We start from the raw sequence: 14,888 nt of genomic DNA on the forward strand, positions 1-14,888 counted from the left end.
CTTTTCTTTGTATATCAAGGAACTAGTGTATGCCTCATTTCTAAGCTCTTCAAGGATATTCATTTGCATCAATCAGTTGGTTCGAAGTTCAGCCAAATCAAAATTACACATCTTTAAAGCCCAATAAGCTTTGTGCTCTATTTCAACCAGTAAATGACAATTTTTTCCATAAACTAGCCTACATGGTGTAGTACCAATAGGTGTCTTCAAAGCTGTTCGAAAGGCCAAAAGTGTCCGACCATTCCTTCCGATTTCCTCCAACTGATCTCTCCAAAATCCTTTTTAATTCCATGTTCGTTACATTAGTTTGTCCACTTGTTTGTAGATGATAGGATGTGGAGAATCTATGGTATACCCCATACTTTTTCAATACTTTGGCTAATTGATCATTTGCAAATTGAGTGCCCCGGTCACTAATAAGAGCTTTAGGAACTCCAAATCTTGAGAATATCTTTTTTAGAAATCACACCACCACTCGAGCATCATTAGTGGGTAATGCTTGTGCCTCCGCCCACTTAGATACGTAGTCGACCGCCACCAAGATATATTTATTCCCTTTTGACATTGGGAAAGGTCCCATAAAATCAATTCCCCTAACATCAAATATTTCACAAACTTGGATATTATGTTGGAGTATCTCATTTCGGGATGATATGTTCCCCACTCGTTGGCATGAATCACATTCCTTGACATATTGAGCATCATCTTTGAAAATTATGGGGCAATAAAATCCAATATTAAAAATCTTCTTAGCCGTGTAATGTGCTCCATGATGTCCCCCAGCGGGCCCGCTATGGCTGTGTTCCAAGATTTCCCGACTTTCTTTCCCAAATACAAATCTTCGTATCATTCCATCTACACAACTTTGGAAAAGATATGGCTCGTCCCAAAAGTAGTACTTGATTTCTGAAAAGAATTTCTTCTTTTGTTGGCGGGTTAAGTCTTTTGGGATATATTCGGTTGCTAAGTAGTTAGCTATATCCGCAAACCATGGCACCTCCCCCGCTATTACTAAAACATACTCATCGGGAAAATCATCTCCAATCTTGTCTTCTTCTAACTCCTCCAAATGCGGGTTTTCTAATCTTGGCAAATGGTCGGCAGCTACAGTTTCCATTCCCTTCTTATCTTTTATTTCAATATCAAATTCTTTGAAAAGTAAGACCTAACGTATCAATCGGGCTTAGCATCTTGTTTAGCAAAAAGATAATTTAGGGCAGAATGGTCGGTAAAAACTATGGTCTTGGATAATACCAAATAAAGTCGAAACTTATCAAAAGCGTATACCACTGCTAGCAGCTCCTTCTCCGTAGTAGTGTAGTTCTCTTGAGTTGGGTTTAAAGTTTTTCTTGCATAATAAATAGGTTGAAAATGTTTATTAACCATTTTCCCTAAAACAACACCCACAACATACTCGCTAGCATCACACATTAGCTCGAAAGGAAGATTCCAATTTGGTGTTATCATGATAGGAGTAGTGGTCAATCTTTCCTTTAGTAAATGAAATGCCTCATGACATTCTTTAGAAAAATCGAATGGAGCATCCTTCAAGAGTAGTTGAGTCAAAGACCTAGTGATCTTCGAGAAGTCTTTAATGAAGGGACGGTAAAATACCGCATGTCCAAGAAAACTCCTTACCTTTTACATTTATTGGAGGGGGTAACTTAGCTATAGTGTCTACTTTTGCTTTATCCACTTCTATCCCCTTTCTTGAAACTTTTCGTCCCAATACAATTCCTTCTTTTACCATGAAGTGACATTTTTCCCAATTAAGGACAAGGTTGGTTTTCTCACATCTAGCTAGCATCAAATCCAAGTTGGATAAACAATCTTAAAAGGATGACCCGAACACTGAGAAGTCATCCATAAAGACCTCCATAAATTTCTCAATCATATCGTGAAAATGGCCATCATGCACCTTTGGAAAGTAGCTGGTGCATTGCATAACACAAAAGGCATGCATCTATATGCGAATATTCCACTTGGGCATGTAAAAGTGGTCTTCTCTTGGTCTTGTGGGTCGATTGGAATTTGAAAATACCACGAAAAACCATCAAGAAAACAATAATATAAATGACCGGAGAGCCTTTCGAGCATTTGATCGATAAATGGCAACGAAAAGTGATCCTTGCATGTGGCATCATTTAGTTTTCTGTAGTCACTGCAAACACGCCACCCGGTTACTGTTCTTGTTGGAATTAACTCATTATTTTCATTGATCACCACCGTCATTCCTCCTTTTTTCAGTACCACTTGCACCAGACTTACCCATGGGCTATCGGAAATTGAGTAAATGATTCTAGCATCTAATAGTTTAACTACCTCCTTTTTCACAACTTCTTGCGTATTTGGGTTAAGTCTTCTTTGACGTTGAACTACAGGTTTAGCTCCATCTTCTAAGTTAATCTTATGAGAATAATAAGTTGGACTAATTCCCTTGATATCGGTTATCTTCCATGCTATAGCACCTTGCCTCTTCGGTAGTACACCCACAAGACTTTCTTTTTCATGTTTGACCAAATCAGCAGCTATAATTACTGTTTTTTGTTGGCCATCTTCAAGAAATGGATACTCCAAGCGATCTGGTAGTGCTTTAAGTTCAATTTTTGTGTCCTGAATGCTGAACACGTCGAGTCAAGTGAGGGGACTCGTCGATTCCTGGGTAAAATTCATGACAAATCGAGTTTCTTCGAATGGACTCAACGAGTCGTTCGTGGCTACTTGGCGAGTTGAGTGTTTTGCACTTCTAATCAGATCATTATATTCAGCTTCCTCGAGCAGTTTCTCGATTTCCAGAAGGTCTCTTTCAGCATCGAATTCTTCTTCAAGGGTGACGGTGGACTTGTTGGGCTCATCTTCATTCCATTCCTCCATTAACTCTTCCAACATATCAACCGAGAATGTCGTGTCATCACTATTCCTTGGATACTTCATAGCCTGATCAACCCTAAAAGTAACTGATTCGTCTCCCACCCGAAGAGTAAGTATAGAATCTCGCATGTTAACTATAGCACTTGCGGTGTTTAGGAAAGGTCTTCCAAGTATGATCAGGAATTGGGGATCCGCTTCCATGTATGATACTATGAAGTCCACGGGAAATATGAACTTATTAACTTTCACCAATAGATCTTTACATATTCCCATCGGGAATGTAACCGTTTTATTTTCTAGGTGATTTGCTATTCGAATTAGTCTTGGCTCCGGAAGATCTAGTTTCATGAAGAATGAGTATGGCATGAGATTTACACTTGCCCCCGAATCAGCCACTGTATAAATGGTAACTAAGTTTCCGAATTGACTGGGTAATGTTAAGCTTCCCAGATCACCCTTTTTCTTAGGTAGTTTGTTCGACATGGCAGCTAAACAGTTTTCGTTTAGGACCACTTTCTTCACCTCTTCCATCTTCTTTCTATTAGTTAGAAGCTCCTTTAGGAATTTGGCATATTTAGGCATTTGTGCAACCGCCACAATGAATGGCATATTAATTTGAAGAGCCTTTATGTGTTCTAGAAATTTTTGGTAGTCAACATCGTTCTTTTCTTGTCTAACTCGAGCTGGAAATGGAAGTGGTGGCTGATATGGCTTAACAGGAGGCTTGTTTTTCTTAGGTGGGGAACTCGTCGAGTCCGTAACCTCGACTCAGCGAGTTGGGTTGGGAATTTGTGAATCTCCATCTTCTGCTTCTTCCTCTTGCACCATCTTGGGATCTTCTTGCTGAATAGGGGCCAGAGGAGTTATAAATTTCCCACTGCTAGTTGTCACAATATTTATATGTGCACCTTTTGGGTTAGTTTCAGTATTACTAGGAAGTCCGCCCGGTCGTCTCTCGTTCACTTGTTGTGCAAATTGGCCCAACTGCTTTTCTATTTTGAGAATGGATTTTTGTTGATTCCTAAGCATAGCTTGTTGATCCTTCATCATAATTTGGTGTTCTCTCAACATATTTTGTTGATCTTTAATTGCAACATTAGTATCACTATGTCTTTTCTCGGATGTAGCCACAAATCTTGTAAGCATGTCGTCCAAATCTGATTTCTTTTCATGCACCGGTTCCTCCTTTTGATAAAAGCCTCTATCTTTTTGCGTTTATTTTTCATCCCTTGTCTTTTTGTACTAATCATATGGTAGCCATTTTTCTTGGGTTTTTTCCAATTGTCATCATACCTGTCTTCACTTGAATAACACACTTGTACTTTCTGGTTTCGGTTCTCATCAAGGTTACAATCTTTAGTAAGGTGAGGCCCTATACAGTTTTTGTATCCCACTCTAATGGAATGGATGGATTGGTCCATCTTAGTCATCCTTCAGTCCATGCTTTCCAATTTTGCCATCATTGCTACCATGTCATCAGTAATAGAGTTCACCAATCCTCGAGTTAAGTCATTTCCTGGGTTATGGTATTCTCTAGAGTGTTTAGAGAATTCTTCAATTAGTTCTTTGATCACCGAGGGTGGCTTCTTTGTAAGAGGTCCTTGCGAATCAAGGATCTGCCTTGTTGTTACATTGATCTCATCATAGAAAATGGAAAATTCTTGTTGACTATTTAGATCATGATGTGGGCGGTTCCTTAGTAGGCCCTTGTATCTCTCCCACGCCTCATAAAGTGACTCTCCACCTTGTTGTTCAAATTTGGCTATGGCTTTCTTTAACTTGGCTATTTTTGAAGGAGGGAAAATTTGGTCTATAAATTCTTCTTTCATTTTAGCCCATGTAGTGATGGATCCTTGAGGGAGTGATTTCAACCAATCTTTCGCAACTCCCTTGAATGTGACTGGAAGCGTACGAACAAAACGGTTTCGTGAGGTACATTAGGAACATTGAAGTAGTTAGCTACATCGTTGACCTCGTCTAAATGTTTGTATGTGTCTTTGTGATCTTTCCCGTAGAAGGGGATTTCCTTAAGTTGACCAAGTGTGTGGCCTTTTAGTTCGAAAGTGTCAGTCACAGGAATCACGGGTTGCACGAGTCCCGGTCCGGTATCGTCACATATCATTTTCTTCCATTCACCCATAGGAACTTCATCGATGTTAGCCATGGTGTTAGCGGGTTCGCCTTCAAAGTCGTTTTCTTCTTCGGATTCGGAATCGGTATCAGTTTCTTTTGGAATTGGATTTCCTTCAAATAGTTCAAACTTGCTTTCCTTGCTCTTTTGACTGCTGGTTTCACTTGTTTTCTTGCTCTTCTTCTTCCCAAAGACCGACTTAAGGTCCTTGAAAGGTGAATTCCTTGACGGGTTAGTGTCTTCAATGACTTTGTCTTTGTTTTTTCTAAGAGTGGATTCCAGATCTTCTTAAGGAGGAGCTAGGGGTGTGTTGGATCCTCGGGTCATGTAAAACCTGAAATCATAACAAGAAACAAACGTAAAAAGAACAAAAAATAAAATAAAAACGAAACTGAAATTCAGCTATGGACTTGCCGAGTAGCTTCGATTGCACTCGAAGAGTTCAAGGCTAAAACCGAAAAAAAAAAATTAGACAAAAATTCTAAAAACAGATAAACATAAAACTTAACCTAATAACTAAACTACTAATGTAGTAACTTTGTGCAAGATAGATCTCACACAAAGGATCAATAATACTAGAAATTAGAATTAATTTTTTGACCCGTTCCCCGTCAACGGTGCCAAAAACTTGATGAGTATAAAAATGCACGAGTTTTAGTCCTACTTTTAAGATGAAATTTAAACACACAAAGGCAGTGAACCCGTCTATTAGTGATATAGTTGAATAAGTAGGGTATCGAACTCAGGGAACGAAAATTAAACTAATAACTAGAATTAACTAAGCAAGTAAATTAAGTAAAAGGTTTTTCTCTAGTTTTGCAATACTAGAAACTTTAACACACTAACCAACACGTAGTTTAAATAACTAACAGCTAAAAACAAGTAAAAATCAACTAAATTTAGTAATAAAAAGGTTTTTGTTTAGGTTCGATTCATTTACTCATATGGTTGATTTTATGGCAATGCAATGTATTAAGTGTTATTGGTTACCGACTAAGGTGATTAGATTCACATTCGCTATTACCAATCCTTAGAAAATAAATTAATTTAAGCAGTGATCAAGTGATTAAACTAATAAATTCCTTAGTTTATTTATTCTTGTTAAACAAGACTTGTAATTAGTTAATCAAAGTAATAATTCAATTAACCTCTTGTTGATGGTTTATCACACAAGATCACACATTAATTTACCCATTTTCTAGTTAATCCTAGTTTCACATTCACTATTCCTAGGAATATAACAATGTTTTCACATAAATCATATGAGGTAAGCAATTAAGAGATGTTCATGCAGCTTAATTACTTGTCAATTAACAGAAAATAGTTATGGTTAATGCATAAGGTTCTTTGACAAGCGTAATTTAACAAGATTCACCAATAAGCAATCAATCTAAATATAAATCAATCTATAGGATCAAACTTATCTACCCTAAATAGAAACTAAAGGAATTAGTTCATAATTACAATAGATAAAAACCTAAAAACGAATTCTAACAATCCCAACATAGTTCTATTCAAAGATAAAGTGGAAAAGTAAGCTTATGTTGCCTTGAATATTCTCGGAATTGAAGATTAGGGTTCTCACACGATTTCCAAAGCTCCAGATGCCTTCTTGGTCGCAAAGTAATTCCACATGGATTCTGGAAAAACCCTAAATTCGAGAATATGGCTTCTATTTATAGTTTTCATAAAACAGGGTCTATTCGTCAAGTAGACAACCGACTCACCGAGTCCCCTTTGTAGAATCTGTGTACGGTAAGGACTTTACGTATTTCTTTGCGAACCTTCGTGTGTACTCATCGAATAGATATTCCTACTCATCGAGTAGCTTCAGGATTTGGCTCTTTTTCTTCTCTCTTCAGTTCCCGATCTTCCGATCGCCTCTCCTGCTTCCTTTCGCTTCTGAGCAAATCTTTTGGACTAAAAATACAATTTAAACACTATTATGTACCTTTTCTCCATAACTTGCAAATAATTAGCTAATAAATAATAAAAATCTATACTAAAAATATAGCTAAATATGCACATATCAGCTGCCTCACTTACAATCTGAACTATCCAAATAATAAATGCCAAGTCATTTCACAACATAATAATCTTGACTAAGGAGGATCCACACAATCCATCATGTCCATTCTCTTTTTTGGGCCAAGGCCCATTGCCAATTCCATAACCTTGAAAGTCCTTATGGAAAGCCCATTATATTTACCAAATTGGGCCTAACTCCCTAATTGGGCCTAATTCCAAGATTCATTATCAAGACTTGGCCCAAATCATAATATTCATAGAGTCCAGTAAAGGCATAAATCCAGCTAGTCCATAAACAGCCCAAAACCCGAAGTTCAAATGCCAAAGGCCCAACAGAGGACGTACGCGGGGCATACTCCTCTGGTATACAGGGCGTACTCGTCAAATGTTGACCACCATCGGGGTGGTTGACCCAGTACGCTGGGAGTACGTGTGGTTTCACCAAAACCCGAATTAATGCTTAATGGCTTAAGCACTTAAGCCCAAACTCCAGATCCATCAACGAAATGTGCCATAGGACTAAAAAGTCTTGAACTTTACCTCTTTGGACGTCCAGAAAGTTCTTAACACATGGTGTTAATCCATTAAGACCTTCCTATTTCATGCGTGAGACAAATCTAGCTATTGGGACAACATTTTTATCACTTAAGACCTCTTCTAAGGTATGAAAGGACATCTCATTTCATCCAAATTATAACATGCACCATTTAGGACTTTTGGGAGAAGAATGCATCCAAAAAGCTAAAATGAATAGATCTAACTCTTACAAGTATAAAGTTCCAAGCTTTTTACCTTCTGGAGCTTCTAGGGCACAAACCAACTTCAGATCTACAAGCTTGATCTTCTTCTCCAACTCCTTGATGCAACAACCTCTTCTTAAAACACTCAAGAACACTCAAAAAGCTCAAACGCTCAAGGAAATGGCTAGGGTTTGGGGAAAACCACTCTAAGAAGTGGAGGCTAGGGTAAGGGAGGGTCTTGTGCTCATAATGTTGCTTATATAGTCCCCAAACCCTAAATATTAGGGTTTCCTTCTGCCATGAGTATGCCCTACGTACACAGGTGTACACCCAGTGTACTAGGGGGAACCTAGTACGCTTAGCGTACCCTTATGTACGCGCAGCGTACTCCTCCTGATCCTAATAATTGAAATTTAGCCTTTCGACTTTCATGGCTTCAACCTTCAATCCCCAGTGACTATAAATGAAAAATCTTGGGATGTTAAAATTCTCCCCCACTTAAACTAGGCTTCTTCCTCGAAGCCTGCTGTGACGAACAATTCGGGATAATGCTCCCGCATCTTGAACACCACCCAACGATACAACCACCTACTCATCCAATATGCGCGTTTGCAGATGTCAATCGTGAAAAGTGATATAAATCCAACCGAAACTTTTCAAAAGGTCTATCCTATATTCCACTTTACCAACCTAACAAAATCCTAATGATCCAAAGTATCGGAAACCCAACTTTCCCTCTTCCTGAAGCAAACCCTTTGTGCTGACAGGATAATGCGTCCTTCAGCTTCCATAATATCATATAAAATCAATCCACTAATAACAAGAACACTCATGCCTGGTCCAATCAGCATCGGTCTGGAATACCAGGCATGCCTACAATGGGTCCAGTCATCCCTAGTATGGAATACCCTCATATCCCCACACATGTTTGGCCTAATCAACCCTCGGGTTGCAATACCAAACATATCAGGTCCAATCAATCATAGGTTGTGGTCATCCTCAGGATCGAATACCCTAGATTGGAATACCTCTATGAACATAACTCAGGTCTACTCATAACTTGAGACCCAAGGATCTACCCTTACATCTCATCCACCATCCTCTTATTCGACACAACCGAGTTCAACTCTCCCGAATCTCAACAATACATCCAATCCGCACGCGCTCCTACCAGAGACATAAGCAACACAATCTCTATGGCCACATCCTATGACTGGGATACCCTTACATGGTCATCAACATAGGTATGGATTGCCTCTGAGCCCACAACATGAGTCTGATATGCCCTCTACGACCCTCAGCTCATGATTGGAACGCTCCTGATAACCTATCGACATTGTTGCCGTCACTTTAGTTGCCCCAACGCTCCATCCTTGAGATTCTCACCTTCTCCATTTCCTTAAGAGGGTCTAATAAATGTCCTTCACAAGACCAACAAGTGTCACAGTACTGAAACCTCACCCCATACTATCCACTTGTAGAACAAGTTGCTATCCCATAACACATATAATGTGTCACCATAGACGGCCCCAAGAGAAAGATCTAACCTAGTTCCCAAAACCTGAATGACAAGACATTCCAAACCCAAGCCTTCCTAAAGCTGATGAATGACCATTGAGATCTATTCCCAGTCCCTAACTAGAGTATTACCCGATCCAATAAGATTAGTCCTTTGAGACACTCCGAAATGATGAGATCACCAAGATCCTTAATACTACATTCGATCTCTAATAACAAATTCCGATCCAATGAAAATACACCGGTATCTTCAACCTTCTCCATCAACATGTTCAATACTTGGGGACAGACCTTCTGATTGCTATAGCATAACAACAAACTCAATACCCGAACATACATCTACAAGAAAAAATAGAGTCTTCAGCATGACTGGACCGTTATCTAAGCCTTCAGCCTGACTGGTATGCCTCATCGACCTTTAGTCTATCCTGACCGCTCTAAACTATTGCACATCTCCTTGGACCACCCCTCCTGGTGATCTTTCCCATGCAGACTATTCTCACCCACTTGGGGTTCGAAACTCCTGATCTATTCCCAGGACTCTCACCCCGGCCTAACCCTAGGCCTGATGTCGATCGTTCACCCTCTCAGAAATTTGTGGTGTGTTCCTTGACTCGCGTGTCTACCATATATGCTAAATAACTCGCACACCCTAGTTGAAACTACTGCCAAGCCCTGAAATCTAACAAAATCCTTAATCTATAAATCCAAAAACCCTCAGAGTCATGATCATGCGAGTTGCCCCACTCAACCGAATAACGCTCCGGTCCAAACGACACTTCCTAAAGAAGTTGATAATGAAGGTTTTCAAACGGTCAAAAAAAGAACTAGAGCCATCCCTATCCCTAAAAAGAAGGTTCAAGTTAACAATCGTAAAGATAAAGGGCCCGCTCTAAAAATCGTTCAAGTCTACAAGCCAATAACGCATGACTCGAAGAAAAAGAATGTGTCGTCTAACATGTTTGATGCTCTCTCGCATCAAAAAATCGATGAATCTGAAGATGACACTAGCATCCCTCCTGTCTCCCATCCAAGTGATACCCTCCAATCTTCCGATACATATCCGAGTTCTTCTCACGGCGGCCATATCTCTCCTCCAGTTGACCAGGGTTGATGTTTTAGGTCTTGTTTAGCTAGTTCTTTGCTTTGTTTTGTTTCCCTTGCTTTGGGGCATGTCCCTTAGCTTGGTCTTGTTTTTTATTTTTTCTTGGGCATTTGCCCTCCTTTTTTTGTAATCTCTTTTTTATTAATAATATTTGCTAAGGGTAATCCCTTTTATCTAAAAAAAACCCTCAGAGTTGAGCATACCCTCGACCAAATACTCAAACTGAACTCAATTCATGACTAGAACTCCAACCTGGTTCCCTAACTTCTGCTATCAAGCACCAAGAAGATGTGATACACATGCTGGGGAGTTTTACCGAACTCCCAACTCACACAACCCTCAAACTAAATAGCCACTTTGGTTGTCTTCCTTCTTGTCAACAATGCGAGACTTATCCCACTTTTAACACTGCTCCTGCTTCTGAATCCCAGGATGATTCTCCCCCACTTAGATTTGACTAAGTCTTCACAATACATGAAAATTGGAGAATTCCCATTCTTTCTCACTTTCCAGCGATCAATCCGATGACAACCAACTCTTCTAACTAGCACTCTATCACTAGCCAATCCCAATTGACCACACACTTCTAAGAACCGGATGAGCACTTCCTGAATCCTCGTGAAGCCGACAGTCGCTAATGCTTGAATGATCCCATACTCAAATCTTGAAGACGAAAAGACAGATATTCCAACTAATACCTCAGCAACGAGCTACTTCCTTTGGCGCTTTCATTCTCCGATCATTAACGGTTGCTAAACCACTGATTCCTAACAATGCTGAATGACCATCCTATGGAACCCTATCCACAAACCTCCCACATGCTACCCCTTTTCCAAAGGTGCTCCAAACAAATCTCCCGCTCTCGAGTTCTAAAAGTCATTTCCTTCAAGGTTCGCACCCGGACTCACGTACCCGCTCAAACGTCCACAGCTGAACTACTGTAGCTGAAGCAACCTCTGTCCTACACTGAGCTACAAACTACTCCCAAGATATAGTATACAATCCCAAAAGCGCAATAGGTCGCACAATCAATCCTTACTGTTCGATACAAGAGATCCAAGGCAAACCAGACCTGAAAAAAATACTCATGCCACATCAGCCCACACGCGCTCACCGGCGCTAAAATAATGTCGCCAATCCCTGCAACCTAATGACCCCAAGCTAGAATACAACCTGATCCTGGGGGTCACAAGCCTGCTCACTTCTTCGAGCTCGAAAACTGAAAAGACACAATCCTTTCCCTATAAAATGACATTCCAATTCATCAATTTGCCATTCCACTTCTAGCTACAAAACCCCAGCTGAACATGATCATCACTCCTTTTTCGGAGTCCCCATAACTAACATTTTGGCCTCGAACAAACCCCTGAGCTTCAAATCTAGAAACTCATGTACTATCCTCTCCCGCTCAACCTGCGGAAAACAACGAGTACATAATATCTCCCCGATCTCAAGTAACTACAGTCCTCTGTTCATCGGGATATGTCTCAGTAACAAGTCCCAATACTGGAAAGCTCGACCAGCTCATCCCCCTGCCATCTTTACAACTACTGAAGCTGTTGCGGCAACCGTCTCAGCAAGGGCTGCATAGCGCTCGTAGAAATACTCAACCATGGAGGTCTTAATAGATCTGAACATCTTCGACAACTATCCCCGGACAATCTCGATCACCTTCTCCCGGATGATCTCACTAACATGATCCTATGAAAATATTGGCCTAACCTGGCTGCCAGCTCCCATTCCTAACATGGATCCAGTCTCAAGACATCTCATAACCACCATTCTGGTAAGACACCGGAAAGATCTCTGATAATCCATATAATGACAGGGGACCAACTCCCAATCCAACCCTAGGGGTTGTGACTTCCTTGCTACGTGTATGGGTCCTGTGCTTTCAGTAGTACGGGCCCATTCTACCTTCCACACCTACCCATATTTGACTTAAGTATCATCACAACGCCCTAACAATATACGTAATCATAGAGAGCGCTCAATCCTTACTCCTACAGCAATGCTAAATTTCTTGTAACTGGCCTCCCGGCCTCACACAACCCACCCATCCATGAAACTTCCACCAACCCTGCAGCACAAATGTATGCTAGCCATACATAACGCTGGACCCTATAGACTGTTGAATATCTGATCCTATCCTAAGCCCCTGATCAACAAGAACATAACATTGATGGGTTTTGATCATTCTAACACTCCTAAGTGTACATGCAACCCTAGAAAACCTTGGATCTATGTTTATCTAAAATACATGCAAAATATGATTTCCAAGGTTCATAATCCTATCTAGCATACATGGGGAACTTTTGACTAAAAAGATTGCTAGAATTACATACCTTGTAGTTGATTTGATTCCTTGAAAACCTTGAGAGCCTAGCACCCCAAGTGTGATGCCTCAAAGGCTTCACACAACACCAAATGCTTTGGAATGGATTTGAGAATGTATAACACTCTAAAAATCGGATTGTCCTCTCTTGTACTTAGTTTAGCCGATTTTGGTAGATAACCTGTTCCTTATATAGTGTGTCACATCTAGGGTTACACCATGTAAACCCTAATGTACATGACTCTTCATTTCCATGACCCATTGGTTTGTAACTCCCATGGAGCATCCTATGCGTTTAACCCAACTTGATAATCCATTAAGCCTTTTAGCTCATTATACAAGTTATGGATGATTTACATAATCAACCCATATATTTAATTTGTCATCTTTTGATCACTTAATTAATTCCAAATTAATTCTTGATCGATACTAATTAACTAATACTATTAATATATTATAATTTATAATATATTAATAAACCACAAGTGTTATTTCTCTCTTTTAGTCTATCCAAATGCATGATGTCATGGAACACAAATGGACCATGTCGGGTCGGGTCAAGTACATACCAAATATAGATATGGACTTAGATACCTTATCCAATAGTCTCCCACGTGGATAAGTCTAATAACTATATATGTAAGTATGACTTCAGGAACCGATTAGCAATCGTAGCTCTTTTCAAGGTCTCTCAGAACTAAGAAGATGATGATGCGCCATTTACGATAAGTGATCATATAATCCTCTGTTCTAGATATCAGCCAGAAAAATACATGGAACAATGTCTTACTTACTGTCCAACAGTTTGTTTCCCGATTTTCGATTTGTTTGACAAAGAACTTAATTGAACACATCAACTTAGTTTTGATCGGGCCCGGTACATAGGTCAAAACAAAATCATCGAGGGCCTAGATATCGCTTCTAATCCTAGAAGGAACACATAAACTTCGACTCATATGCTTGTTCTACTACTTGCTAACTCACACACAAAAGTACGTTTTATAACATTGAGTTATCAATGCGTTTTCGTACGATCAATGCATAACCAACTCACAAGAAACAAGTCATATCTCTAGGTTTGAAGACTTATATGATATTAATGTATCACGATCACTCGAGATAAATTCCATGAAGTGATACGAGTGAGCGTGGGTTGAGTCCAATGCTCAGAACTTATGAGCACTCATGAGTGTTGTAGCCATGTCCAACAGCTTAGACCTCTGCAACCATCTCATGACAGTCTTGATTCATACCTACTTCCAACATATGACCAACTGTGGACATTCGAATAATATGATATACCAACCATAACTATTATGGAAGTCAAAACATGCAAAAGAAATATAGTAAACGATTGATAAGAGATAGCAACACTTTACTCATAAATAAACACAACTTTTATTCATCATCAAATGCCAATTACACTTTACACTTGATGATGAAAGTTGTAGAATATGTCTCTACCTACGCGTGGATATAAAGAATGTCAAAAACGGAGTTCGTATGCAAAAGCTATGGCATTCCGAAGATTTAGCTTTTTAAAAACCCTAAACTAGCTAATTCACGACATGAAAATTATGACGCGCATGACATTCTGTCATAATTCGGAATCTAGAAGCTTCGAGAGGATAAGATACAATTCACGACGTGAGAATTATGACGCTCACTGAATTCTGTCATTATTCGGAATCTAGAAGCTGCGAGAGGATAAGATCCAATTCACGACGTGAGCTTTATGACACCACGACGTGAGTGTCATAAAAACTTACTATAAATATTAGGCGAGCCATTCCGAAAATCTCACACCTTTCTTCATTTCTTCTCTCTAAACTTTCTCTCTCTAAGGGTTTTAACCCTCCCTAATCCTAGGTGATCCCCTAGCACCCTAAGGAAGCCCCGAGGCTCCCAGAGTCCCAAGAAAAGAGTCTTTCGGTTTCGAAATGCTACTCCAAATAAAGTCCGGTTTTCTTTAAAATCCGCTGTAAGTCAGCTACGCTTACGTAAGTTTTAATATAGCTTTCAAATAATTATACTAATGTTATTAGCTCCTTCAAATAATTTATTTGGGCTATTATTATGAGTTATATTGAGTGTTATTTAACGCTTATATAATAATAATAATAGCTAGACTATTAATTAGTCACGGTTGACGTTAGACTA

At 39.6% G+C, this 14,888-nt stretch overlaps 1 protein-coding gene and 1 non-coding gene across 2 annotated transcripts; one reads left to right on the plus strand and one right to left on the minus strand.

The window, feature by feature from the left end:
• Window positions 1-463: 463 nt before the first annotated feature.
• Window positions 464-3,480, minus strand: LOC145035525 (uncharacterized). The gene is made up of 4 exons (XM_078984055.1): window positions 2,745-3,480; window positions 1,919-2,582; window positions 1,255-1,348; window positions 464-1,165 (listed from the first exon to the last, which is right to left on the minus strand). Exons 1-4 carry the CDS (start codon window positions 3,478-3,480, stop codon window positions 464-466), a joined length of 2,196 nt encoding a protein of 731 aa, XP_078840181.1.
• A 1,065-nt stretch (window positions 3,481-4,545) lies between these two features.
• Window positions 4,546-4,652, plus strand: LOC145038000 (small nucleolar RNA R71). Its single transcript, XR_013679104.1, has one exon. It is a non-coding gene; the product is annotated as a small nucleolar RNA R71 (small nucleolar RNA).
• The last annotated feature ends 10,236 nt before the right edge of the window (window positions 4,653-14,888 follow it).

This window comes from Lactuca saligna, chromosome 3, assembly GCF_052625555.1.
Source record: "Lactuca saligna cultivar CGN05327 chromosome 3, ASM5262555v1, whole genome shotgun sequence".
Lineage (NCBI taxonomy): Eukaryota > Viridiplantae > Streptophyta > Magnoliopsida > Asterales > Asteraceae > Lactuca > Lactuca saligna.